The sequence below is a fragment of the Balaenoptera acutorostrata genome, chromosome 6, assembly GCF_949987535.1.
Source record: "Balaenoptera acutorostrata chromosome 6, mBalAcu1.1, whole genome shotgun sequence".
Classification (NCBI taxonomy): Eukaryota; Metazoa; Chordata; class Mammalia; order Artiodactyla; family Balaenopteridae; genus Balaenoptera; species Balaenoptera acutorostrata.
In genome coordinates this window covers 16,118,192-16,141,465 of record NC_080069.1, presented here as the reverse complement: position 1 = coordinate 16,141,465, position 23,274 = coordinate 16,118,192, and the positions used below count along the sequence as shown (strand labels likewise).

Here is a 23,274-nt window from a genome sequence, read left to right as displayed (position 1 = left end):
TCAGTGGAGAGGAGGGAGGGACTATATCCGGGAGAGAGGCAGCTTCCGACCAGTGGTCGCGTTTCCGGAGAGGCGTTTCCGGTGGCGGCAGCAGCAGCGGCTGTGGTGGTTCCGGGTGTCTTTGTCCCCCCGGTGTCGCGGCCCTGGCCCGCAGGTGGGTTGGGGGGCCTTCCGCCGCCCCTCTGCCTCTTCGCCCCTCCCCTGGCCGAGGGGCTGCGAGGGCCGGGCCTCGAAGATGAACCGGGCGCGGAAGGGGCCGAGCCCCCCTTCGGCCTGCAAGTTCCGTCTCCCTGGCAACGGCCTCGGCCCTGGGGGCGGGCGGGAGGAGGAGGAGAAGCCGCGCGCCTTCGTCCTCCCACGGTGGCCTGGCCGCGGCCCGGCCCGGGAGACCCGGCGCCGGCGGCTGCTGAGGCGGGAGCCGAGGGCCGGGGAGCGCGGGAGCAAGAGGGCGGGCGCGCAGCCGGATTCGCGTTCGGCCGGGCCACGGAGCTGTCTTCTCACCCGCCCGTCCGGGGAACAACGGGCCGGGCTTCCGGGGAGAGGGCCCACACCATCTCCTCTCCGGCAGCAGCCTCCTCCATTTTTCCGGGCCTTGCGTGGAGCTCTTTGGCGGATGCATTGAATGAATGAATGTCATCGGGGCTCTTTCCAACCCTCCACTCTCCCCAACCATCTGAGGGTGGCGTGGCATAGTGAGAGGAGCTCTAAGTTGTCGGGAGATCTGGGTGTGAGTCCTGGTTTTGTACCTACCTGGTTCTGTGGCCTCGGGCAAGTCTCAGTCCCTCCGAGCTTCAGTTTCCTTTTCGTTGAAAGAGCATAACAGTATCACCCACCACTAGATTATCGTGAGGGCAGACTGAAACATTGTAATTTCTCCATTTCCTGCTCCTCTTCACATTCTCACCATCCGTCTCCTCTTTTTATTCTCAGTATCCATCTCCCCATTTTCCTTAAGATCCTTTGTTCCTTTTTTGGGGTAGATGGAAAATTTCCCTATGAGCTGTTAATTTATTTCTTTTCTGATTGAAGGTTTCCCCCCAAGACTCTGAAAGAGGACAGCATTCCCAATGTCCCAGTTTAAGCGCCAGCGGATCAACCCACTACCAGGGGGACGCAACTTCTCAGGTGATCACCTTTATCTCTACCTGGCCTAGTACTGGGAAGTGTGTGTTTTGGAGTTAGTCTTTCAAAATGTGGCTTTTGGGGTTTCCCTGGTGGAGTGCAATTTGCTGCTGACTTTTCTTAGGAAAAAACATGACCACAGTAGTTGTCAGCGAAACCCTGTGTGGGACATACTTGGATCCACTTTGCTCTTTGGGTTTACCATTTCCTCTAGCTGAATCTAGTGCTTAAGATGGTAGGTGCAGTTTCTGGATTGCTTCTGTGTCCCAATAGGCGCAGCTTCAACGTCTCTTCTGGGTCCTCCTCCTGGTTTGCTCACTCCTCCTGTGGCCACAGACCTGTCCCAAAATGCCAGGCACCTTCAGGTAGGTTGGGCATCCTATCTAGTGAGTTCCGGCACTCGGGACTACCCCGGCATGCGTGGTTGCCCGATGCTTTCATTCTTACATCACAGTGTTCATCCTTCCTGACACTCCTGTCCTCGGCCCGTCCAGAGGCGACTAGACATCTGTGACTGGGGAGTCCTAGGTTCTGGCTCTAGGGAGCTCTCTGGGGTGCTTCTTGGAATTAAAGAACTGGAAATCCTAGAAGAAACTAATGACCCAAGAGTCAGCATGACTCCCCCCCAGTAGATTGATTATGTCCACTGTACATATGCTTCCTTCTATATGTATGCTTCCTTCCATGGGAATCTCCATGCAGTACTCTGATTGAGCTGGGGGTGGGGCGGGGTGGATGAAGATGAGATGCTAATGGCAGAGCATGGACAAATGCTCCCTATTACCTTTAAACTGCACTCTTCTCTTATAGGGTGGAGAGAAGCAGCGGGTCTTCACTGGCATTGTTACCAGTTTGCATGACTACTTTGGGGTGGTGGATGAAGAGGTCTTTTTTCAGCTAAGGTAGGCTTGAGGCTGATCGCCTTCTGGAAATGCTTATTGGATTCAGTTCTGTCACCATGCTGGTGGGTCCCCTATAATGCCATTGCTTTGCTGTTGTTATGCAAAGTGTGAGAAATCTTGATGGGAAGGGCCTCATAGGGACAGTCAGGGTGGCTTGGCCAGGGTTTCTCTCCTGACTGGGTCTCCTGGCTTGTGTGCTGGCAGTGTGGTGAAGGGCCGGCTGCCCCAGCTGGGTGAGAAGGTGCTGGTGAAGGCTGCATACAACCCAGGCCAGGCAGTGCCCTGGAATGCTGTCAAGGTGCAAACGCTCTCCAACCAGGTATTCATCTCTCCTTGGCATGTTTATTGGAAAGGGGTGGGAGGGAACCTTACTTTGGTCAAGGGGTTGGGGCTGCATCTTTCCAAGGTAGTGAGCAGGTCAGCTATGGGATGCCCTGAATTTCCTGGTTACTGTCCTGCAGCCCCTGCTGAAGTCCCCAGCACCTCCCCTTCTACATGTGGCAGCCCTGGGCCAGAAGCAAGGGATTCTGGGAGCTCAGCCCCAGCTGATCTTCCAGCCTCACCGGATTCCCCCACTCTTTCCTCAGAAGCGTGAGTACCAGTGGCATGGATATTGGGGGTGTGGCTTTATGGGGTACTCGGGATGAATGGACTTGTAACTGTTAGGTTGCTGCTCTTAGAATAGATGTGGGTATTTCATGCACTGGAAGAAAGGGACAGGAAAGTTGGGCAAATATTTAGGGGTTTTGAGTCACCAGCCATTTCCTTTCTGCAGCTCTGAGTCTCTTCCAAACATCCCATACACTTCATCTGAGCCACCTGAACAGATTTCCTGCTCGGGGCCCTCATGGACGATTGGATCCGGGCCGAAGGTAAGAGGATGATCAAGCAGGAAAGGAAAGGTGTTTTATTTTATTTGCCTCTAAGAGAATGTCCTTTTTTTTTTTTTTTTTTTGTTGCCACCTGTTGACACTAACATTCTCTTTCTACAACTAGATCCTAGTCCCTTTACCCTGACATAGGCTGACACATTGAGATGTATGTACAAATATCAGAACTTTATAAGCTGGTTCAGCAAGTAGGGATTTGGTGTAATTCATTTTTCAAAGTATCACATTGAATTTTTTAATATATAATTTTCCTTTTTATTTCTCGTGCATAAGATTGAGACACCAAGAATCAAAACTATCAAGAAAATAGTAATTGTCCAAAAAAAGTAACTTTGCAGTATATTTTTTAAATTGAAGCATAATTTACAATATTATACCAGTAGATTGGATACTTTTATATATTACAAGGTGATCACCACAATAGCTAGTTACCATCTGTCACCATACAAAGTTATTACTATAGTATTGAGTATATCCTCTATGCTGTATGCTACATCCCCATGACTTGTTTTATAACTGGAAGTTTGTACTTCTTAATACCTCTTCACCTATTTTGCCCATTCCCCCCAGCCTCCTCCCCTCTAGTGACCACCAGTATGTTCTCTATACCTGTGAGTCTGTTTCTGTTTTTTTATGTTTGTGCGTTTGTTTTGTCTTTTAGTTTCCTCCAGTGCATAATTTAATTCTTAGTATCAAACGTGTTTCTTTAAATACACTGTACAGTTCAGTGGTGTGATAGACTGTGTATGTTGCACTCTGCCCAGAAATCCAGGTCTGTGCCGTGGACATGCAGACATGGCCTTGTGTGGAGCAGGCGTGGTGGATTTGGGCCTTTGGGGCATCCCAGGCCATCCTGTGTCATCTGTGAGCGTTGGGGACTGCCAGGAGCACGCTTCCTGTTCTCTCTGGCTCACATGTTCCTTATCCTGCCTTACTCTCTCCCTAAAAGTGTTTGTTTATATCCCTGGGGGTTACGCTCTAGACTAGTTTGCTTAAGACTTGTTCTAGTTCTGTCCGTCTTCGTTGTAAGTTTTTATTATGAAAAATTTCAAGTATAAGCATAGTAAGTAAAAAAGGATGATGAACCTTCATATATCCATCACCCAGCTTAAACAAGTATCAGTATCTGCCATTCTTTTTCATCTACTCCCTGCCTTGTACTTGATTTTTTTTTTTTAAGGTAAAATTTATTTAGGTTGATGTGCACAAATCTTAGATGGACAGTTTTGACAAATGGAAAATCCTGTGTAACTCTCACCCCTATTAAGATATAGAACATTTCCATCACTCTAGAAAGCGTTCTCATGTTCTAGTTCTCTTTGAAATGAGAACTGTTCTGAGAAGGAAACAGCCCCCTATCCCAGAGGCCAGTAGATTATTACATGGTAAGGGCTGAGAATGCAGTCCACTGAGAACATGTAAAAGGAGCATGGAGTTCCTCAGAGAAAAAGTTTAGGCAAAGTGATGTAGCTAGTCTCTGTGCTGAAGCTACTGTTAGTTCCCTCGGGATAGGTCATGTGAACACTAAGGAGGCGGGAAAGCTTTGATTGTGTAGGATTGTTTTCCACAGTGTCTCTGCTTGAAACACTCTTTCATTCTCAAGTTACTGGTATACGTTTTGCATACACCCATCTTCTTGGTCTTCAAAATTTCCAAGGACTTTCCACCTCTCACATTCTGTGAGTTTATTAAAGGCTTCATTCAAAATCACAGCAGGTGCCTTCAGGGATAATGTAGCTCAAAATCACAGCAGGTGCCCTCAGGGATAATGTAGCCTGGGTGGAAATCAGTGGCTGCTACTGACTTTCTGCTTTAGGTTCACATTCAGCCTTTCTATATAGCCAGTTGCATTTGATTGTCCTGGACATGCCAAGCCCCGTGCAAGACCTGTGTTCTGTTACTTTGGCCATAATGCTTCAGTGTCATGGCTTCTCGAGAAAGGAGACATGACCATTGGGAGGGAGATATTACCATCAGTCAGTAGAGAGAATTTGCAGAGTCATTCTGCAAAGGGGGCAGTAGGAATGAGGTCACCCTGAGGGGGAACAACAATTTATAATGGAGTCACCCATGTTAGCGTTTGACTGGAAACCAGGTTTTATTTTGAACTTCAGGTTTTGGGAGGCAGGAAACTGTCTCCTTTGGATTGCTAATGCTAAACTACTGCGGTTTTTAGACAGGGCTATCCAGCTGGATATACCATCTCAGTATCCTGCTGAGGTTACGGAGATGGCTTCCACTGGTCATGCCTTATAACCTGTTCCTGACAATTCACAATAAGGGGAGAAAACTGGTCGTTGAGTTTACAGGATTCAGTGGAACATCCACTTTAACTTGAGGTTGACAGCATTTACTGAAGAGTTCACTTCAGTCATGGGTGAGCTGAAGAGAGTTGTCAAAATGACTTTGGAACAGTTCTTCTGTTACAGACACAGAAGCACTGACATCCCACAAGGGCAAGAATTAGAAGGCAGCTTTTGGAGGGAGATGCTATGAACAAGGAAATTACCCAGGCAGAAATACGAGAAAAGAAGAAAAACTTTGTGTTAAATATAATCAAGTTTGTTACGCAGGGGTGTGATGACTAGGGAAACAACCCAGGCAGGTCTAAAGGGAAAGAGTAGACACCTTCTGGTAAATATAATCAACTCGGCATTACCTCAGCACGAAGAATTGACAATGGATTTTATTTCCCTTGTGAGACATGGGGGTTTTTTCCCCTTATCAGTCTGGCATTTTATAATGGTCTAAAGGTTTTTTCTCTTCTATTATTTTTATTTATTGCCCCCATAACATAGTGATACTATAATAAGTGATTTATTACAAAAATGTATAAAGTAGTGCATGCTATTCTATAAAGTTAAAAATACTATAAAAATATATCATTTCCTCTTTCCCTTTAAAGGTAACCATTTAAAAACTTTTAAAGTATAGTTGATTTACAATATTGTATTAGTTCCAGGTGTACAACATAGCAGTTGTACTCCATTTAAAGTTATAAAATGTTGGCTGTATTCCCTGTGCTGTGCATTACACCTTTGTATCTTATTTATTTTGTACATAGTAGTTTGTACCTCTTAATCTCTTACCGTTATCTTCCACCCCATCCCCAAGGTAATCATTCTTAAAGACCTTTAGAAAATAATTTTGAAAAGCAAATTTACTTTCTGCCACTTTTTCCCCCCATGTTCTTTTCTAGTCTTTATCTATATATATGCATACTTTTTAAAAAATTTAAATCTTTGAGTTCAGATTTTTTTATACGTTCTTATCGAACATCTGTTCCATATTGCACTGTAATCCTCATAATTGTTTTAATGGCTGTATGATTACTTATTTACTATAAAAATTCCGGATTGCTAGATACACACGTGGTTTTCTTTTTTTATATATAAATTTATTTATTTATTTTATTTTTGGCTGTGTTGGATCTTCGTTGCTGCACCCGGGCTTTCTCTAGTTGTGGCGAGCGGGGGCTACTCCTCGTTGCGGTGCGCGGGCTTCTCATTGTGGTGGCTTCTCTTGTTGTGGAGCACGGGCTCTAGGCGCAGGGGCTTCAGTAGTTGTGGCACGCGGGCTCTAGAGCGCAGGCTCAGTAGTTGTGGCAGATGGACTTAGCTGCTCCGTGGCATGTGGGATCTTCCCGGACCAGGGCTCGAACCCGTGTCCCCTGCATTGGCAGATAGATTCTTAACCACTGTGCCACCAGGGAAGTCCCACACGTGGTTTTCTTACTCGGCTTGAATTTTTTCTACTATATATAACCTTTTTTCTTCTTCTGAATTAACTTCCTTGGGATAAATTTTTAAGAGTGAAATTACCGGATCAAAGGGTTGCAGTATTTTTATGACTCTATGTGTAGTGTTAAGGGTTTTTACCAGAACTGTCTCTTTCAATGAAACTTGACAGAACCTATAGCATGGTGCCATATGTATCTGTATCTTGATGAAAAAACCAGTTACATTCTTTTTCTCATTTCAAAAAATTATATTAAATATAAGAAAATTACTCATCACCTTCATCTGTCAGAGGTATCCACCATTAATATTTTATTTCTTTTTAAAGCTTTTTTGGCACATTTGAGGCACTACTGTATATATAGTGTTCCATATAATTCTTTTTGTTTAACATGAATGGTTTTCTGTGTTATTAAAAGCATTTAAATATCCATCTTAATGTCTTTTATAACACTCGTATATGACTGTTAGCATGGCTTCTTTATCCATGTCTTTAAAGTTGGGGATTCAGATTGTTTCTAGTTCTTTTTAGGCCAGTTTGTGCTGAATCTGTATGTAACAGTGTGGTCTCTTCCTTCTGGTAATGGATCAACCTCCAGCGATGACTATGACTCCAAGAAACGCAAACAGCGGGCTGGTGGAGAGCCTTGGGGTGCTAAGAAACCAAGGCATGACCTGCCTCCTTACCGAGTCCATCTCACTCCCTACACTGTGGACAGGTGAGTGGTGAGGCTGGGGTGGGGGGTGAGACTTGTAGCTGGTAACAGTTTCTTGTGTGAGTGAGATATAGTCTGGGAGTAAGAGTGTGTGTGTGTGTGTGTGTGTGTGTGTGTGTGTGTGTGTGTGTGTGCGCGCGAGCGCGCTCATGACCTTTTTGTTTCATTTTTGTTTTTTAATGTGACAGATTTTTTACTTCAAAATCTCAAGTTCTGACCAGCATAGCACCACTGACATGGGTGCCCTTGATAGAACTTTATGACTTGATCACCAGAAATTGTTAGGCCAGGCTATAATTAAGGCTAATCAATCAAAATCCAGGTACCCAATACCAGTTATAAGTCAGGTAGAAATTGTGGGTCATAGGAACCCTGGGACTGGTTTCCCAGGGAAGCTCTAAATTATTTTTTAAGTGCTACAGCATGTATGAGGTCACTGGCCCACAAGCTTACTTCTCACACGTAGAAACTGACTGACTGAGAGGTAGATGAGCAATTCCAGATTCCATCTAGCAGGGGAGATGCAGGGCTCCAGCTGCTGTATTAGAGATAAGGCCCCAAAGCCAAGTCCACCTAAGTCTGAGCTGAGGTGAGGGCAGCCTCCTGGCACCTCCTCCTCAAGATGGCAGGGAAGGAGGGCTGCCACTGCTCTTCCCCTGTCACCGCTTCCTCTCCCCAGGCCCAGGCAGGGCCTCTTATTCTCCATGCTGACCCACCTGCCTCCCAAGGTTAATCTGATGAGATACTGGTCCCCACATGATCACCACTGGAGGGGTGAATATAGAGCCTCCTCATGTGGTCAGAACACGACTGCTAACAATTAGCCACACACACACAGCTGTTTTTTTTTTTTTAAAACACAACTGGAAACCTATTGTACATACCGTTCAGTACTTTGCTTTTTCACTTGTCTTGGAATTTATTCCACATTAAAGTTTATTAGACTGATCTCATTCTTTTTAGCAACTGCACAGCATTCTACTAAATGGATGGACCAGAATTTATTTAACCAGTTCTCCATTTTTAGTCTTTAATTATCCTAAACATTGTTGTAATAATAAACATCCTTCTCTATACATCTGCGTGGACAGGTGCAAGCATTTTATTGAGCTCAATTCCTAGAAATGGAGTAGCTGGCTCACAGGGCTGTCAGCCTTGACAGATACTGCCAGGCCTCTCACGGAGGCGGTGTCGGCTTACGTTCTCACACGAGGTGTGAGGCTCTTGCACCCCAGCCGTTGCCAACGCTGTGTTATCCAGCTTTGTGATCTTTGTCGGTCTGATAGGTGAAGAGTGATACCCTGATTTGAATTTAATTATGAGTGAGATTGAGCATATTTTCATGAGCTTCTAAGTCTCATTTCTTTTTCTAAGTTATCTGTTGCTGTCAGTTTTTCCAGTTTTCTCTTAGACTTGTGAACTCTGTTAGTGACTTGTGGGTTCCTTTTATATTAAGACAGTGACCCTTTTCTCTGTCACATATTGCAGATGTCTTTTTTTTTTCCTTCCCCAGATTGACTTTATTTTGCCACTAGAGGTTGTAACATTTTAGTGGTCAAGTCTGATCCATTTTTATCTTTTCAGAAGTGTCTTACTTAGAAAGCTCTTCTTTTCTCAGATTATAAAATAATCTGCTCCCTTTTCCTTTCAAGTCTTTTATGGTTCCATTTTTAAAAATAATTGTCTTTGCTCAATCTGGAATTCCTTGCTTACTTCCCATAGCCCCACCTGTGACTTCTTAGAACTCCAGCGCCGTTACCGTACCCTGCTGGTTCCCTCAGATTTTCTGGCTGTGCATCTGAGCTGGCTGTCGGCCTTCCCTCTGAGCCAGCCCTTCTCCCTCCATCATCCAAGCCGCATCCAGGCATCTTCTGAGAAGGAGGCAGCTCCAGACGCTGGTGCTGAGCCCGCGCCCACAGACAGTGACCCTGCTTACAGTTCCAAGGTGAGTTGGCTGGGGTCCTGCCTCTTTGTCCCGTTGTTGGAGGCTGAGAAAGCTCTCGAGTGTCTCCTTTCTGCCGTCCCTACCAGGTACTGCTGCTCTCTTCCCCGGGTCTGGAGGAATTGTATCGCTGTTGCATGCTCTTCGTGGATGATGTGGCTGAGCCAAGGGAGACGCCAGAACATCCTCTGAAGCAAATTAAAGTAAGAGCTGGAGCCCAGGGGGCAAGACTCGCTCACTGACGATGTTCGGTTCCTGCTCAGGAACTCAGAGAAATGGGGTTCCGGGGCTGAGATACCCGTCGTTTTACCAGGAGGACAGCGTGGCTGAGAGATGTTCTTTCTTATCAGAATTAAGTGGGGTTCACATTCACGGGTAGAGATACCCCTCCCGCCCCCAGTGTGGCAGACCCTTTGTTCCCCACCGGCGGCAGGTTGCCTCCCTGTGGGAGACCCACGTGATTGGTTTTTCGTTTCTTACCCCTGGTCTCTTTTTGCAGTTTTTGCTGGGCCAGAAAGAAGAGGAGGTAGTGTTGGTGGGGGGCGAGTGGTCTCCTTCTCTGGACGGCCTCGACCCCAAGGGCGACCCGCAGGTGCTGGTCCGCACCGCCATCCGCTGCGCGCAAGCCCAGACCGGCATCGACTTGAGTGCCTGCACCAAGTGGTGAGTGGCTGCCCGAGCTGTTGTCTGTGGCTGCCCAGGGAGTTGGCGAGACCCGGCAGGGAGCCAGGCTTCTGCTGGGCCTTTCTGACCTGTTAGTTCCCGTCTGTCCCCTAGTCCCTGCACATCACCCCCTCCCTCCAGCCCTCGCAGTGGTCGCCGTGGTCGTGAGCACGGCGAGGGGTGTGTAAGTGTGTTGAAGGCCAGCTGACCCTCCAAGGCTCGTCAGATGTGGGCCCCCCCAGCCACATTCCGTGCTCCTCCTTGTTGCCATGGCACCTCGGATAGTAATTGTCTGCTTCCTTGTCTCTCCCCACTGACTAACCATTTCTTGAGGACTTGGTCTATATCTTTTATTTCTGTACTGTCAGAGCTTGGCACACAGTTATGTGTTCATTAAATGCTGATTGGAAACTGAAGCCCTCACGAATGTCGTGGGTCAGTACTGCATTTTTCCTTTTGCTGTGAGCAGGTGGCGCTTTGCTGAGTTTCAGTACCTGCAGCTGGGACCCCCGAGGCGGCTTCAGACCGTGGTGGTGTACCTGCCGGACATCTGGACCATCATGCCTACTTTGGAAGAGTGGGAGGCCCTGTGCCAGCAGAAAGCTGCAGAGGCAGCTCCCCCGCCCCAGGAGGTGCCAGTGGTGAGGCTGAGCCTTACGAACACGTGGGGAAAGTAGGGGCCCCAACCCCTGGACCCACTTGGTCATAGCTCTTGACTTTTCGTCACAGGAAACAGAGCCTACAGAACAGGCAGCTGATGCATCAGAGCAGGCAGCAGACACCTCTAAACAGAATGCAGAGAATCCGGAGGTCACTGCACAGCAGGAAATGGACACCGATCTCCCAGAGGCCCCTCCACCCCCTCTAGAACCTGCTGTCATGGCACGCCCCAGCTGTGTAAACCTGTCCATCCATAGTATCGTGGAGGACCGGAGGCCAAAAGAAAGGATCTCTTTTGAGGTAGGTGTAGGAGTCTGGGGGCTGTGGGGCAGGGCGTGTAGGATGGCGGGGTTTGGAACACCCCATTTTTTGATGCTCGTGACCCCTTGTTGCCTCTTCCACCAGGTGATGGTGTTGGCTGAGCTGTTTCTGGAGATGCTGCAGAGGGATTTTGGCTATAGGATTTATAAGATGCTGCTGAGCCTTCCTGAAAAGGTCGTGGCCGCACCTGAACCTGAGAAGGAGGAGGCGGCCAAGGAGGAAGAAGCAGTCAAGGAGGAGGCCAAGGAGTCCAAGGATGAGGTACAGAGTGAGGGCACAGCTGCCGAGTCAGATGCCCCGCCGGTGAGTACCTCTGCCCCCGTGCACGGGCACTGGGGCTGCACATGGTAATGCTGCACAGAACTGGGGCGCTGCGTGGCACCAGCGCTGCTCGGAGTGCTTTATGGGTCTTCTCTCATCACCCCTCGCTCACTGCGCGCGCGCGCTCTGTGACCCTGCTGTGACTCAGGTGCGGGGCGCTTAACTCTCCCACGTGGCCACACAGCCCAGAGGTGGTTGGTGTACCTGGGAGAAGGGAGGCGGGCCTGGAGCAGTGAAGGGAAGCGTGGTTGACACGGCAGCGCCGAAGTCTCCATTAATAGGAATGCTTTGATGGGTACGGGTGTTTTGATTACCTGACGGTTAACTAGAACACTGCATTTTCTTAAACATTTCTAAAGCACGTGGGTCTTCTTCCTGCCTAAATACTGTCAAGTAAACAAATTTCTTACGGGACTGAGATTGACTCTTGAGGAAAATCCCAGGTGTCTGGAACTCGCCCTGGTCTGCTCTGTGACCCCCATGTAACGAAGTATGTCAAATGAGACGTTGCATATGTGCCTTCGGCGCGGTGCCTGAACGCGGCTGACACACAGATGTTAACCGTTGTTATTGGTGGTAGTCACAGGGGCAGTTCCTCGCATCATCTTGGTCTGCTTCTCCTAGAAGGAAGACGGGCTTTTGCCCAAACCCCCGTCTTCTGGGGGAGAGGAAGAAGAGAAGCCCCGGGGCGAGGTGTCCGAGGACCTTTGTGAGATGGCCCTGGACCCAGAACTGCTGCTCCTGAGGGACGATGGGGAGGAGGAGTTCGGTATGTCTGGCGCCTGCCCCGGTTGGCGGCTTCCTGGCTCTGTGGCTCCCGTTCTGGCTGTGTGTGGAGCCAGTCCGGGCCTGTGTGCTCCCGGCTCCAAGTTCATCTCGGGCTTTCTGTAGCAGGAGCCAAGCTGGAGGATTCCGAGGTCCGGTCGGTTGCCTCGAATCAGTCAGAGATGGAGTTCTCATCCCTTCAGGACATGGTGAGACCTCTGTGCCTTTCTGGGTCTCAGTGACAGGGAAGCTTAGCAAGGCCTCTGCCTCACTCCTGGGAAAGGGGTGCTTTTCCCAAATGACCTCTGGCATCTTCTGATTGACGAAAGACGAAAGGTGGTTCTTAGCTTATGGGATGGCATGCTCGTAGGACCGAGGAGAGCACTTTGGTATCTCCATCAGGGCGGATCTGAGCGAGCTGTCTGACCTGGGAGCACCCAAGGTTCATCTGTATGTGACAGCCCCTGGGGCGAAAGTGCCCCAAAGAGGCCTTTGGTTACAGGCCAAGGGACTTGCCTGGCCCAGGGTCAGGTCTCTTAACTGGAAGGGTGTGAGTGTGTCAGCCAAGCTGCTTAATTTTTTTTTTTTTTTTAGACTTTTCTTTTGATGTTGGAGTATAGCCGATTAACAATGTTGTGGTAGTTTCAGGTGCACAGCAAAGGGACTCAGCCATACATGTACATGTATCCATTCTCCCCCAAACTCCCCTCCCATCCAGGCTGCCACATAACATTGAGCAGAATTCCCTGTGCTATATACAGTAGGTCCTTGTTGGTTATCCATTTTAATATCAAGCGGCTAGATTTTATAAGGGCTTCGTCCTGGGTGATTTAGCATCAAGGGACCTGTTTGTAAATCCTGTTCATCCTTGTTTCTCTTTTAGCCCAAGGAGCTGGACCCCTCTCCTGTGCTCCCTCTGGACTGTCTTCTTGCTTTCGTCTTCTTTGATGCCAACTGGTGTGGCTACTTGCATCGGCGAGACTTGGAGAGGATCCTGCTTACCCTTGGGCTCCGGCTCAGCGCAGAGCAGGTGCCTTCTCATGCCCCGCCCTAGGCCTCTCTGAGATGCCTCGCCCGACATCCTTGTGTGCGTGCGCGGCTCGGGATGCTGTGGTTCTAGGTTTCTTGCACGGCATTGTGGGGGGACTTGCACCTTCTCATCCGTGGGCATCTTGGGTGTGTGCTTCCTACAGGCCAAACAGCTGGTCAGCAGAGTGGTGGCCCAGAACATCTGCCAGTATCGGAGCCTTCAGTACAGCCGCCCGGAGGGCCCGGACGGGGGGCTCCCTGAGGAGGTGCTCTTCGGTGCGTACTGTGCTCTGCGGCCTTCTGGGGACGGCGGAGCAGGCTGCTTTCTCCCGGGACCGTCCCTGAGTCTTTTCACGGCCCTTCTAGGAAACCTGGACCTGCTTCCTCCTCCCGGGAAGAGTGCCAAGCCGGGCGCTGCCCCTGTGGAGCACAAGGGCCTGGTGTCCCACAACGGCAGCCTCATCAACGTGGGGAACCTGCTGCAGCGTGCGGAGCAGCAGGACAGCGGGCGGCTCTACCTGGAGAACAAGATTCACACACTGGAGCTGAAGCTGGGTGAGTGGCTGGCGGCGCGGGGGCCTGTCGCGGCGGGGCGCAGATGCGAGGAGACGAGCGGGAGGCCCGCCCCTCAGGCCCGGAGGCCTCTCGCCCTACGCTCCCCTCCTTAGCTTGGCAGTCTTTCCTGTCTTCCCCCGCCAGAGGAGAGCCATAACCGCTTCTCAGCCACTGAAGTGACGAATAAGACACTGGCCGCAGAGATGCAGGAACTGAGAACCCGGCTGGCCGAGGCTGAGGAGACGGCCCGGACGGCGGAGCGACAGAAGCACCAGTTTCAGCGGCTGCTACAGGAGTTCCGAAGGCGCCTGACCCCCCTGCAGCTTGAGGTGCAGCGGATGGTTGAAAAGGTGAGCCTCCTGGGAGAGCCGGCCGCCGGGCGGGGAGGCTGGGTCAGGGCAGCCGGCACGTGGCCGGGCCCAGGTTCGCCTTGCCTCCGCCTCCATCCGCTAGTTTCTTATGGAATCGATCAGTCAGCAGCTGGCACCCTGGAGTCTCCCAGGAGGAAGTGCTCAGTAGTCCTCGGATCTCGGCCCTTCCTCTGAGTCCCGATTCTCGTTACATCTGTTTCAAACAGGCAGACAGCTGGGTAGAGAAGGAGGAGCCAGCACCTAGCAACTGAGGGGCCTGGTGCAGGAGCTGCCATCCTGTGAGGTCAGCGATGGAGCCTGCTGAAGTTAGAGCCCTTTTGGTTCTAGAAAGAAGCTGGAGCAGGACCTGGGAGCCATAGGCAGGGGTGGCTGACCCCTGCGCTCGGCCTCTGTAGAGGAGCTCAGGCCGTCAGGGTGGGGTCTGTCTGTGCCGTGTGGGACGGATGAGTGAGGAAGCCGGTTCCACTTGCAACTAAATCCAACATCTTCTGCACCCCTCGAATGTCATTTTGCCCTCTACCTTGGGATTCCTCCTGGGGCCCTTTCGTCTTGTGCTTTCTCCTGTCCTCTTCCAGTTTAGAATAAGACGGGAGGAAAAGGCTTTTTGAGTCTGTCATAAGGTCTGATGCCAATAAACTGAAGAAGCAGACGTGGAAGCTGGCTGGGGGTAAGAGCCCCTTCCTCTGGATGGCACAAATCCTGCCAGGTTACAGGAGCAGGTTCTGGGGGGAAGGGTCTCCCGCGGCCACCGCAGGAACGGAGTCAGTCAGTGCTAGCGAGCGTTCAGCGTTGGGCAGTGTTTGCCAGTGAACACTGTGTTCCAGCCACCCCAGACTTGCCAGAAGAAACCAGCACCTCTTTTCCCTGGCTCCCCGTGTTCAGAATGTGGTATTGGCTCTGGCCCAGCCTTTTCCCTGTTCCCCATAAGTCTCGCCTCTTTCCATAATCCGTGGTTTCAGTTTGACTTTGTATATAAAGTGTTCTGTTTTTTTTTTTTTTTTTGGCTTTTTGTTTTTTAAATAAACCAAAGTCAAAACAAACTAAGTGTCCTCCGTAACTCTCCCCTCGCCCCTCTTCTAGGTCTGCCTGTGCTCCACCCTCCTCCCAACCCTCAGCGCAGCCTCTGCTCGAAGCAGGTGTCACCTCCGGAGGGTGGGGGGGGGGGATGCAGCTCTGGGCTCTGCTGCCTGCTGCTCGGGAGAGGGGCTGCAGCAGGGTCTGGGAAGGACTTGGGGTGGCTCCTCCCCTCCTCTCTTTAGTTACAGCACAACAATATACAGACATTTTATTGAAAACTTTACTTGGAAAAATAAAATCCCAAATAATCAGGTGAGACATAAACCCACTGTTGTCGCTGTGAGGCCTGACTCGGTCTGTGACATTTTGTGGGGTAGGCTGTTGACAAGCGTTGAGTCCCAGCTTCCTAGGGAAGCTGCAAGACTTGGGGCTCTGCCCTGCAGTTGACCCAAAGTCTAGAAGTGGGCAGAGCCGGCCGCTGTCTTGCCGAGAGGCTGGGGTGAGGGGCCCGTTGCGGCTGGGAGACCGTGGCTTTCACGTTGCCCAGGTCAGTGTCGAGGCCTCTCCCAGAAAAGGCGAGTCTGAGGTGAAAAGGCAGCAAGGGTGGGTGACTCCCCAGGGTGGCCCTTTTGGAGGTAGACGTGATCCCAACCGTGCAAGCCAGGCTAAGACCTCAAGGGAGCAGACAAGAGCCCAGGCTCTGGCCCTAGGCCAGGATGCACTTTGGACGGTTCTTTAGGGACTAAGACAGTCTACACTGCTTACCTGTCTGTGGGTTCTTGCTATGACTGGGGAGGCGAGAGCCTGCTCGGGGCTCCTGGTGCCAGGCTCGTTCCCAAGGGCTGGGGTGGTGGAGCAGGAGCTGCCGCTATCCCTTCTCCCAGGCAAGGGCCCTTTGCTGCCTGATGCCCGAGCCTGAGCTCGTAAAGCGTAGGCTAGAGAGACCTTGTGTTCCAGAGTCTTCCGAGGGCCAGGCTCAGTCATCGGCCACGATGGAGAGGGCTCGGAGCTCGCTCAGTCTGGCCTCGTTCTCCCGCTCCCGCTGCTCGTCAGGACGGCCGGGCTGGGCAAGCTGCTGGGTCAGGTCTCCGAAGATCTTGTGCATTTCCGAGTAGTACACGACCTGGGGTGGGAGCAGGAGGAGGTCGGCGGTGGTGGGCTCCAGGGTACCAGGCCCCGCGGCACGCCCCCCCCCCCCCCCGGGGGCACGGCGGGTGGATGGGCGGAGGGCCGGAGCCTGTGGGAGGCAGAGCGCAGGGCTGGACTCCACTCTTCCCTCCACCACCGCCCCTCCCCTTGAGCTGCGTGGCAGCCACAGCCCCGGCTCCTTCAGGAACGTTCACTGCCCACTGCCTGGGTAGCAGAGGGAGCGACAGGTCCTTGGTGAGGTGGAGGTGGGGGGGGCTCTGCCTTCGAGCTCTCCAAGCAGCTGAGGGGGAAGGGCTGGGGCGTGTGGGTGGATTCTTGGCGGGTCCTGGGGGCGCCAGTGAGTCAGGCCCTGCAATGAGGGGCTAACTGCTTTACAGAAGCTAGGAGAAGCTCTCATCCGTGGGAGAGGGCACAACAGCTCCCAAAGCCCTGGGCCAGCCTTAGAAGTAAAGGTGAGAGAGGGAACACGGTTCTAGCCTCCGTCCCTTCCCAGCTCATCCCACCACCAATCACTGCCTTAGCTGCAGAGCCAGGAAAGCAGGGCCCAGAGGCCAGGCTCACTTCCCTGTTTCCCTCTGCACAGGCACCAGAGGTGGGATGGGAGAGGCGCACAGGAACGAGGCGGGGGCAGGCCGAGGAATGGGGGGACCCATCAGCAGCCCTCAGATGGCTGAGGGCTGAGCAGGCCCAGGGGAGGAGGGCAGGGACCATTTCTGCCTCAGTCTCCACCTCACGACCAAATGAAGTCATGTACTTTCAAGAAAGTGTTCCACACCACTCAAACACCCCTAAGTGTTACCATCTCCAGCTCCGAGTTGTCTCTGGGGAGAAGGAACTCTCCTTCTCTAGAAACCTGGAGTGCCGTTATTGGCCAGGCCAGGCCATGTCTTCCACACTCCCACAGCTGGGCTGAGGGGGAGCTAAATCAAGGTCTCCAAACACTGTCTTCACCTGAGGGGACGGGCCCCGGCTAGTGCTGGGGGAGGGAGCGGGAGGGCCCCCCTCCCCCCAGCTCCCTGCCCTGAGCCGCACTGCGCAGGCTGAGTCACTAGGAATGCTCACTTCTCCAGTGACTAATGGCAGCAGCAGCCGCGGCAGGGGGAGGCTGGCGCTGACGAGGCAGTAAACAGCCCTCCGCCACCCTGCTGCCTGGTTACAGGGCATCCCTGGCTCCCAACCTGGGCAGCCTGGAGCTGTCTCCTGCGAGCAACAGGGTGGAGGGGGCAGGGCAGGTGGCTGCGGGTCTGGGAGCAGCGGCACAGGACAGGGAAGTCACAGGTCTCCTGAAACACACCGTCCCCGGCCCAGGGCGAAGCTGCTGGAAGGAAGCCCGCACCTCCAGGGGCAGTGCTCTGGGGGCAAGCGTGGGAACCTTCACGTCCCTATGCACGTAGCTCTCTGCCTCGTTTTCCCTGAGCCCCTGGGGACACGGTCACTAACAAGTCCCGGCTCCAACATCAATCCTGCTCAGGGGTCCTGATCCCAAGTGTCCTGATCCCATGATTCCCATGGGGTTTGGTGTTCTCTGAAGACGCAGGCTCGAGGCAGGAATCAGGCTTTTCCTGGCTATCTGTGATTGTGGACTCTGCAAGAACGAGAGTGCCCACTGGAGGGCGCCAGACACCCAGGCCCAGCGCCGAGGCAGGCTGGAGGCAGATGGGGACATGTTGAGCCTTCAGCTTTGTTACCCGGTGGGGAAGGTGGCAGAATGCTGAGCACCTGCAGTCACCTGGCAGGGGGCGTGGGTCCCACGTGGAGAAGACCTCTTGGTTTTGGCACCTCAACCTTTTCCGTTTTACAGATGGGGAGAATACTCCCTGCTAAGGGCTTGAAGAACATGGGGGAGGGGGAAGGAGGGCAGCAGCCACACTTGGTCTCTACACCTCTGAGTAGCAGGAGGCATGGGATCTCGGCCCCGGTGCTTCCGCGGTGCACGTGTCCACCCGCGCCCAAGCCGAGTGGGCCTGCCTTTCCGCTGGAAGATGCACCACGGCCTGGCACCCAGGCGGGGGCCCTGAGCATGGCTCTCGCCGAGGCTTAGGGACCCCTCCAAGGGTCGCTAAAAGTCAAGACACCCCCTAGTCTTCCACCAAAAGAGAACGACTAACTAGGGAGGGGAGGGGGTGCAGGGTCCTCGGAAAAAGGCCTTCACCTGTGGCCCCGTCCCTGACCTGCCCATCAGGGTGAGGCGCTGGGGGTGCGGCCTGGTCTCCTCCTGCTGCTCGTGGAGAGAGAACTTCAGCGAAGAACTCTTGGACGACAAGGGACCTCGTGAGAAAGTTGGGATTAACCAGAGCAGCGGAGGAACAGAAACAGGAATTCCAGCCCACAACCGGGGCGCCCTGCATTCCTCCCTCGGGGGCGGGGCTGGGGGCAGAGAGTGGCTGAGCCCCGCTTCTGGTGTGGGGAGCAGGGCGGGGCTGGCATGAGGTGGCCTCCAAAGCCCGTGACTGCCTCCCGAGGGGAGAAGTGTTGGGCCATCCTGCGGGCTGCCAGCGGCCTCACCTGTGCGCGGATCAGGGACTCAAAGCTGGGCTGGAAGTAGTCCAGTCGGCTGCTGTAGAACCGCGGCATCTCATCCAGGAGCTGCTTGTTCTTGGCCTCAAAGTCATCCCGCACGGGCCGAAGCTCTTCTCGGGCCTGAGGGGCAAGACCCTGGGTGTCACAGCTCTCGCTGGCTCATCCAGCTTCCTGACTGGGGCACGGGGGACGGGGTGGGGGTGGAGGTGGTGTGTGTGTGTGTGTGGCGGGGGGGTCAGGACATCTGGTGTCTTGGCCCCTGGGTGAAGGAGGAACCTGCTTGGTGGGACCACGCGGCCCCCTGTCCAGCCCCAGCCCCTTCTCCCCGGTACCTGGTGGAGTTTGGCCAGCACCGGCCCTGTCTTCTCCTTCTCCTCGTACTTCTCCACCTTGGCCTGCAACCTCCTGTAGTCCTGCAAGGCCTGCTCCCGCCGTTTCACCGCCATGTTGAGGCTCGGGAAGACACTGCCAAACCTGCCGGACACAGCGGGTTGGAGACGGGCCTGTTCCTGGAGCTGCAGGCTGGCAGCTCACCCCTCATTCAGAAATACGTATCGAGCGCCTACCAAGCGCCAGACTCTGTTCTAGATCTTGGGGATCTTGTTGTGAACAAGATAGACGGGGCCCTGGCCTTGGTGGGGCACAGGCTGAGAATGTCGCCTCGGGGTAAGGCCAGGGGAAGGAAGACACGGTAAGGGTGGCTCCACTGACCTGGGTAAGACTCAGCAGGTCATGCATGCATGATGCCACTGATGCTGCCACTGCCCTTTAGCCCCCACCCCACATTTCAGAGACCTGTGCTACAGCATGGAGGAGCGGAAGACTCCTTGGAGTCTTTTTTTTAATTTTTTGACCTGGTACAAAAAGATTAAGGTTCTATTAATTAGCATCAGGCATCTCAGAAGAAACAAAAGACAGATGAGCTAGCAGAGCCAGGAGAGCTCTCTGGACAATCCCGAAGGAATAGGGGTGGACAGAGCTCAGGAAGCCATTTGAGCAGATGGAGGCAGCACCCCTTGGGAGTGGGCCCGGACCCGGGGACCCGGGGGTGTTCCGGGAGCTAGGCCAAGGGCAGCCGCTCTGAGGACTGGTATCAGAAAAGCTGGGAGATCAAGCTTCTGTCCAACATCTTCCATTAAAAAAGTGAAAAAACTGAGACCAGGGAGATGACACGACTTGTCCAAGGTCACAATTAGGTAGTGACGGTCCAGAAGATAACTCCAGCGTCCCAGCCCTCCCTCTGGCACCTCCCTACCACCTCATGCTGCCAACAGCAGGTGACAGACCTGCAACCGAAACCTACTCCCATATTACTCAGCCATTAAAAACGAGTGAAGTGATGCCATTTGCAGCAAGACGATGGACCTGGAGATTATGATACTAAGTGAAGTAAGCCAGACATAGAAAGACAAGTATCATATGATATCACTTATATGTAGAATCTAAAATATGACACAAATGAACTTATTTACAAAACAGAAACAGACTCACAGACATAGAAAACAAACTTGCAGTCACCAAAGGGGAAAAGAGGGGGGGAGGGATAAATGATAAATTAGGAGTTTGGGATTAACAGATACACACTGCTATATATAAAACAGATGAGCAACAAGGTCCTACTATATAGCCCAGGGAACTATATTCAATATCTTATAATCACCTATAACAGAAAAGAATCTGAAGAAGAATACATATATATATATACATACACATATACATAGGCATGTATACACACCTGTATATATACATATATATACATGTATATACATGTGTATATATATCTATAACTATATATAAAAAACGGAATCACTTTGCTGTACACCCGAAACTAAGACAACCTTGTAAATTGACTATACTCCAATAAAATGACGACAAGCTACTCCCAGCCTTTTCTACCAACTCTGCCGGAAAAACAGGAATCCTCATGTTCTACTGTTGAAACGGCCAAACCGTCAAACCAAATGTTTGAGGAGAACGATGGAAGGAGCTCTTCCTGCCCCACCAGGACTAAAAGAACCACAGGGCAATGCTAGGGTGGCTGTTCAGAAAGAGCAGCGGCAGAGGCTCTGGCATTCCTGGCACCGTGGGCATAACCTTTGTGACTAGGATCCTCTTTGACTGGGAAGGGCAACACAGTCTTGGGGTGGACCCAGGGCAGGACCGCATCCCAGGCAGGAATGCTGCATTCTCCTTGACTAACGAGTGTGGGAGGAGGCCAGGCCAGCCTGCAAGCAGGTTTTCTGGAACTGGACAGAAGATGGGGCAGCTTCCTTGAACACAAAGCCCAAGGGGCTGGTGCATCTACCTCGCAGCTGGGAGCCCGAGTGGCCGGTGGAGCTCCGGCCTCAAGCCGAGGTGACGGCGCAGTGGTTATTCGGGGGGATTGCGAAGCACACAGAGGGAGACCCAGGACCAGGAGCAGAGCCGGTTCTTCCCAGAGCAACTCAGAGAAGATGAAAGATGGGGCAGGAAAAAGCCTCAACAAATCAAGAGTCCAGGGGCTTCCCTGGTGGCGCAGTGGTTGAGAATCTGCCTGCTAATGCAGGGGACACGGGTTCGAGCCCTGGTATGGGAAGATCCCACATGCCATGGAGCAACTAAGCCCGTGAGCCACAACTACTGAGCCTGCGCGTCTGGAGCCTGTGCTCCGCAACGGGAGAGGCCGCAACAGTGAGAGGCCCGTGCACCGCGATGAAGAGTGGCCCCCGCTCGCCGCAACTGGAGAAAGCCCTCGCACAGAAACGAAGACCCAACACAGCAATAAATAAATAAATAGATAGATAGATAGATAGATAGTCCACGTGACACAAGAGTAATGAACACCTCTGCCAGAGAACAGAGGATAGAAACTTGACTGACGCATAATGCCCCAAACAAAGCTATAGGCCCAGGCAGCAGAGTTTGATGAAACAGATAGAAAGGCCACTAAAGCAGATTCTTCTCACTTTCTGGGTGTCCGTAATGGGCTCACTACGTAGCTGGAGATGCTAACGCGGGCCAGACCACCCATGCTTCTCTGAATCCTCAGTCGCAGGCCCCTGTGCACTGCAATCAAATCAACACCTGAATGACTGCTCTGCCGGGCAGAAGACGCAGGCCTACTCGGTGCTCTGCAAACTGGACCAGCCACCCCCAAGACACAAGGTCCCCCTGGGGTAGGGCTGAACACACCTGGGACGGCTGAGACCCTCCGGGGGAGCTGGACTCACTTCACTGCTTTTGCCTCAGGCAGTGCTACGACGGGGTCTCAGATGCTGGGTGAGCCCCTCTCCCTCCCGGCGGAGAGGCATGTGGCTCAGGGGAGCAGGTGCACTTGGGCCTGGGAAGCCGCCATGCCACCTCCCCCTGCACCCCAACTGGACGAGGGCCGCCGGCAGCCACCCCGATTCTCTTGTGTGCAACACCCGCGGCTCGGGTGGCCCCAGTGCCCCAGCCTCCGCTCCCCCTTGCTGGCTGCCTGGGAGGTGCTGGGTGGGGGTGGGCTCAGCGACAGGACAAGGACGAGGCAGGCGGGGAGTGGCAGGCAGAGTTTCCTCGCCTCTGCCGGGGCGCCATCCTGTCCTGGGGAGGAGGGCAGCACGAGTAAGGAAGGAACGTGCGGGGTGTTCTACAGCTCGGCACGGGCGTCAGCCCGTGGGTGGTCAAGCAGCTCTCGATACTCTGACCCCGGCAGCACTTGGACCAGTGCTCCTAACCCTCTTCCCCCCCGTTGTCCACTCGGCTTTATCTCCAGGGCCAGGGTCGGATACAATGGCAAGGCTGACTACCACATGCTAGGACTGGGCTGGCCTACAGAGGATGCAGAAATCCAGCCCCAGGGCAGGTCCTGAGCCGAGGGGGAGAAGGCATGGATCCAGGGCTGACCGATTTCCAGGCAACCTCAGGGGACGGGTGTGTCCACAGGACACTACCTTCAGCCTTCCGGAAGCAAGGCCACGTATCCTCTTGGGGGAGGAAGCTGCTGCTCTGTGAGGCCCGAGGGAAACTTTCTTCAGCACGCTGACTTCCACCTCCCACGGCAGACAGCACCCTCAGCTGAACCCAGAGGCCTCGGAGGGCTCAGCTCCATGTCCGCGCTGCCGAGGGACGTGACTCCTTGGGCCCTGGGCCTCGGAACCGCCGGGGTAGGTGTCAAGCCCTTCTCACAGTAAAGCAGGGAAGCTAAGGTCAGGCAGGGGAGATGAGGCAGTGTAATCGAAGGTAGCTGACAAAAGGGGGGCGGGGACCAGAACTCTGTAATCCCTGGCTCAGGTCACTGCCCCGCTGAGGCCACACCGCCTCGTTTTCCACTTAGAAGTAACAGGAAGAACTCTGCCAGCTCCACGTGCCGGGGGGTATAAACACCAGGGTGCTGTTCGGGGAAAGGGGCTCCTGGCAGCAGACACCCCTCCTCGTGTGGGGTGTTTTAGTGCTCCCCCTACCTTCTCATCAGGGCAGGGAAGCTGCAGGGAGGCAAGGACAAGCATAGGCTGGTCCCCAGAGCCCGGGCCCCTCCCAGACATGCCCCTGGGACCCGACAGGGTACCTGCTGACTTGACCTGACAAGGATGGGGTAATCTAGCTCTTCCTGGGGCACCAAGTCTGCACTTTTATG

The 23,274-nt window shown here is 52.9% G+C and overlaps 2 protein-coding genes across 10 annotated transcripts in view; one reads left to right on the top strand and one right to left on the bottom strand.

The window, feature by feature from the left end:
* The first annotated feature begins 9 nt into the window (after nucleotides 1–9).
* Nucleotides 10–15,034, top strand: CCAR2 (cell cycle and apoptosis regulator 2). 6 transcript variants are annotated; one of them, XM_057547623.1, is made up of 21 exons: nucleotides 10–154; nucleotides 1,030–1,125; nucleotides 1,396–1,487; nucleotides 1,933–2,024; nucleotides 2,229–2,343; nucleotides 2,486–2,615; nucleotides 2,800–2,896; nucleotides 7,251–7,370; nucleotides 9,090–9,312; nucleotides 9,399–9,512; nucleotides 9,809–9,972; nucleotides 10,442–10,613; nucleotides 10,702–10,932; nucleotides 11,038–11,256; nucleotides 11,899–12,043; nucleotides 12,169–12,248; nucleotides 12,923–13,069; nucleotides 13,233–13,344; nucleotides 13,435–13,623; nucleotides 13,768–13,973; nucleotides 14,201–15,034. In XM_057547623.1, exons 2-21 carry the CDS (start codon nucleotides 1,068–1,070, stop codon nucleotides 14,243–14,245), a joined length of 2,751 nt encoding a protein of 916 aa, XP_057403606.1. In that variant the 5' UTR covers nucleotides 10–154; nucleotides 1,030–1,067; the 3' UTR covers nucleotides 14,246–15,034. The 6 variants fall into 6 exon arrangements, with proteins under 6 accessions (XP_057403606.1, XP_057403605.1, XP_057403603.1 ...); XM_057547622.1 differs by having other exon boundaries at nucleotides 12,166–12,248; XM_057547620.1 differs by having other exon boundaries at nucleotides 10,442–10,604; nucleotides 13,233–13,623.
* Nucleotides 15,035–15,269: 235 nt separating this feature from the next.
* BIN3 (bridging integrator 3) overlaps nucleotides 15,270–23,274 on the bottom strand; it is a 47,464-nt gene continuing 39,459 nt past the window's right edge. For 3 of the 4 annotated variants that reach the window (XM_007167859.2, XM_028163000.2, XM_028163001.2), the window contains 3 exons: nucleotides 19,013–19,154; nucleotides 18,666–18,800; nucleotides 15,270–16,134 (listed from right to left, as the gene is read on the bottom strand). In XM_007167859.2, coding sequence (XP_007167921.1) covers nucleotides 15,988–16,134; nucleotides 18,666–18,800; nucleotides 19,013–19,154 — 424 coding nt within the window. In that variant the 3' untranslated portion in view covers nucleotides 15,270–15,987. The remainder of the gene's footprint in view (nucleotides 16,135–18,665; nucleotides 18,801–19,012; nucleotides 19,155–23,274) is intronic. The other variant, XR_449805.2, reaches the window with a different exon arrangement.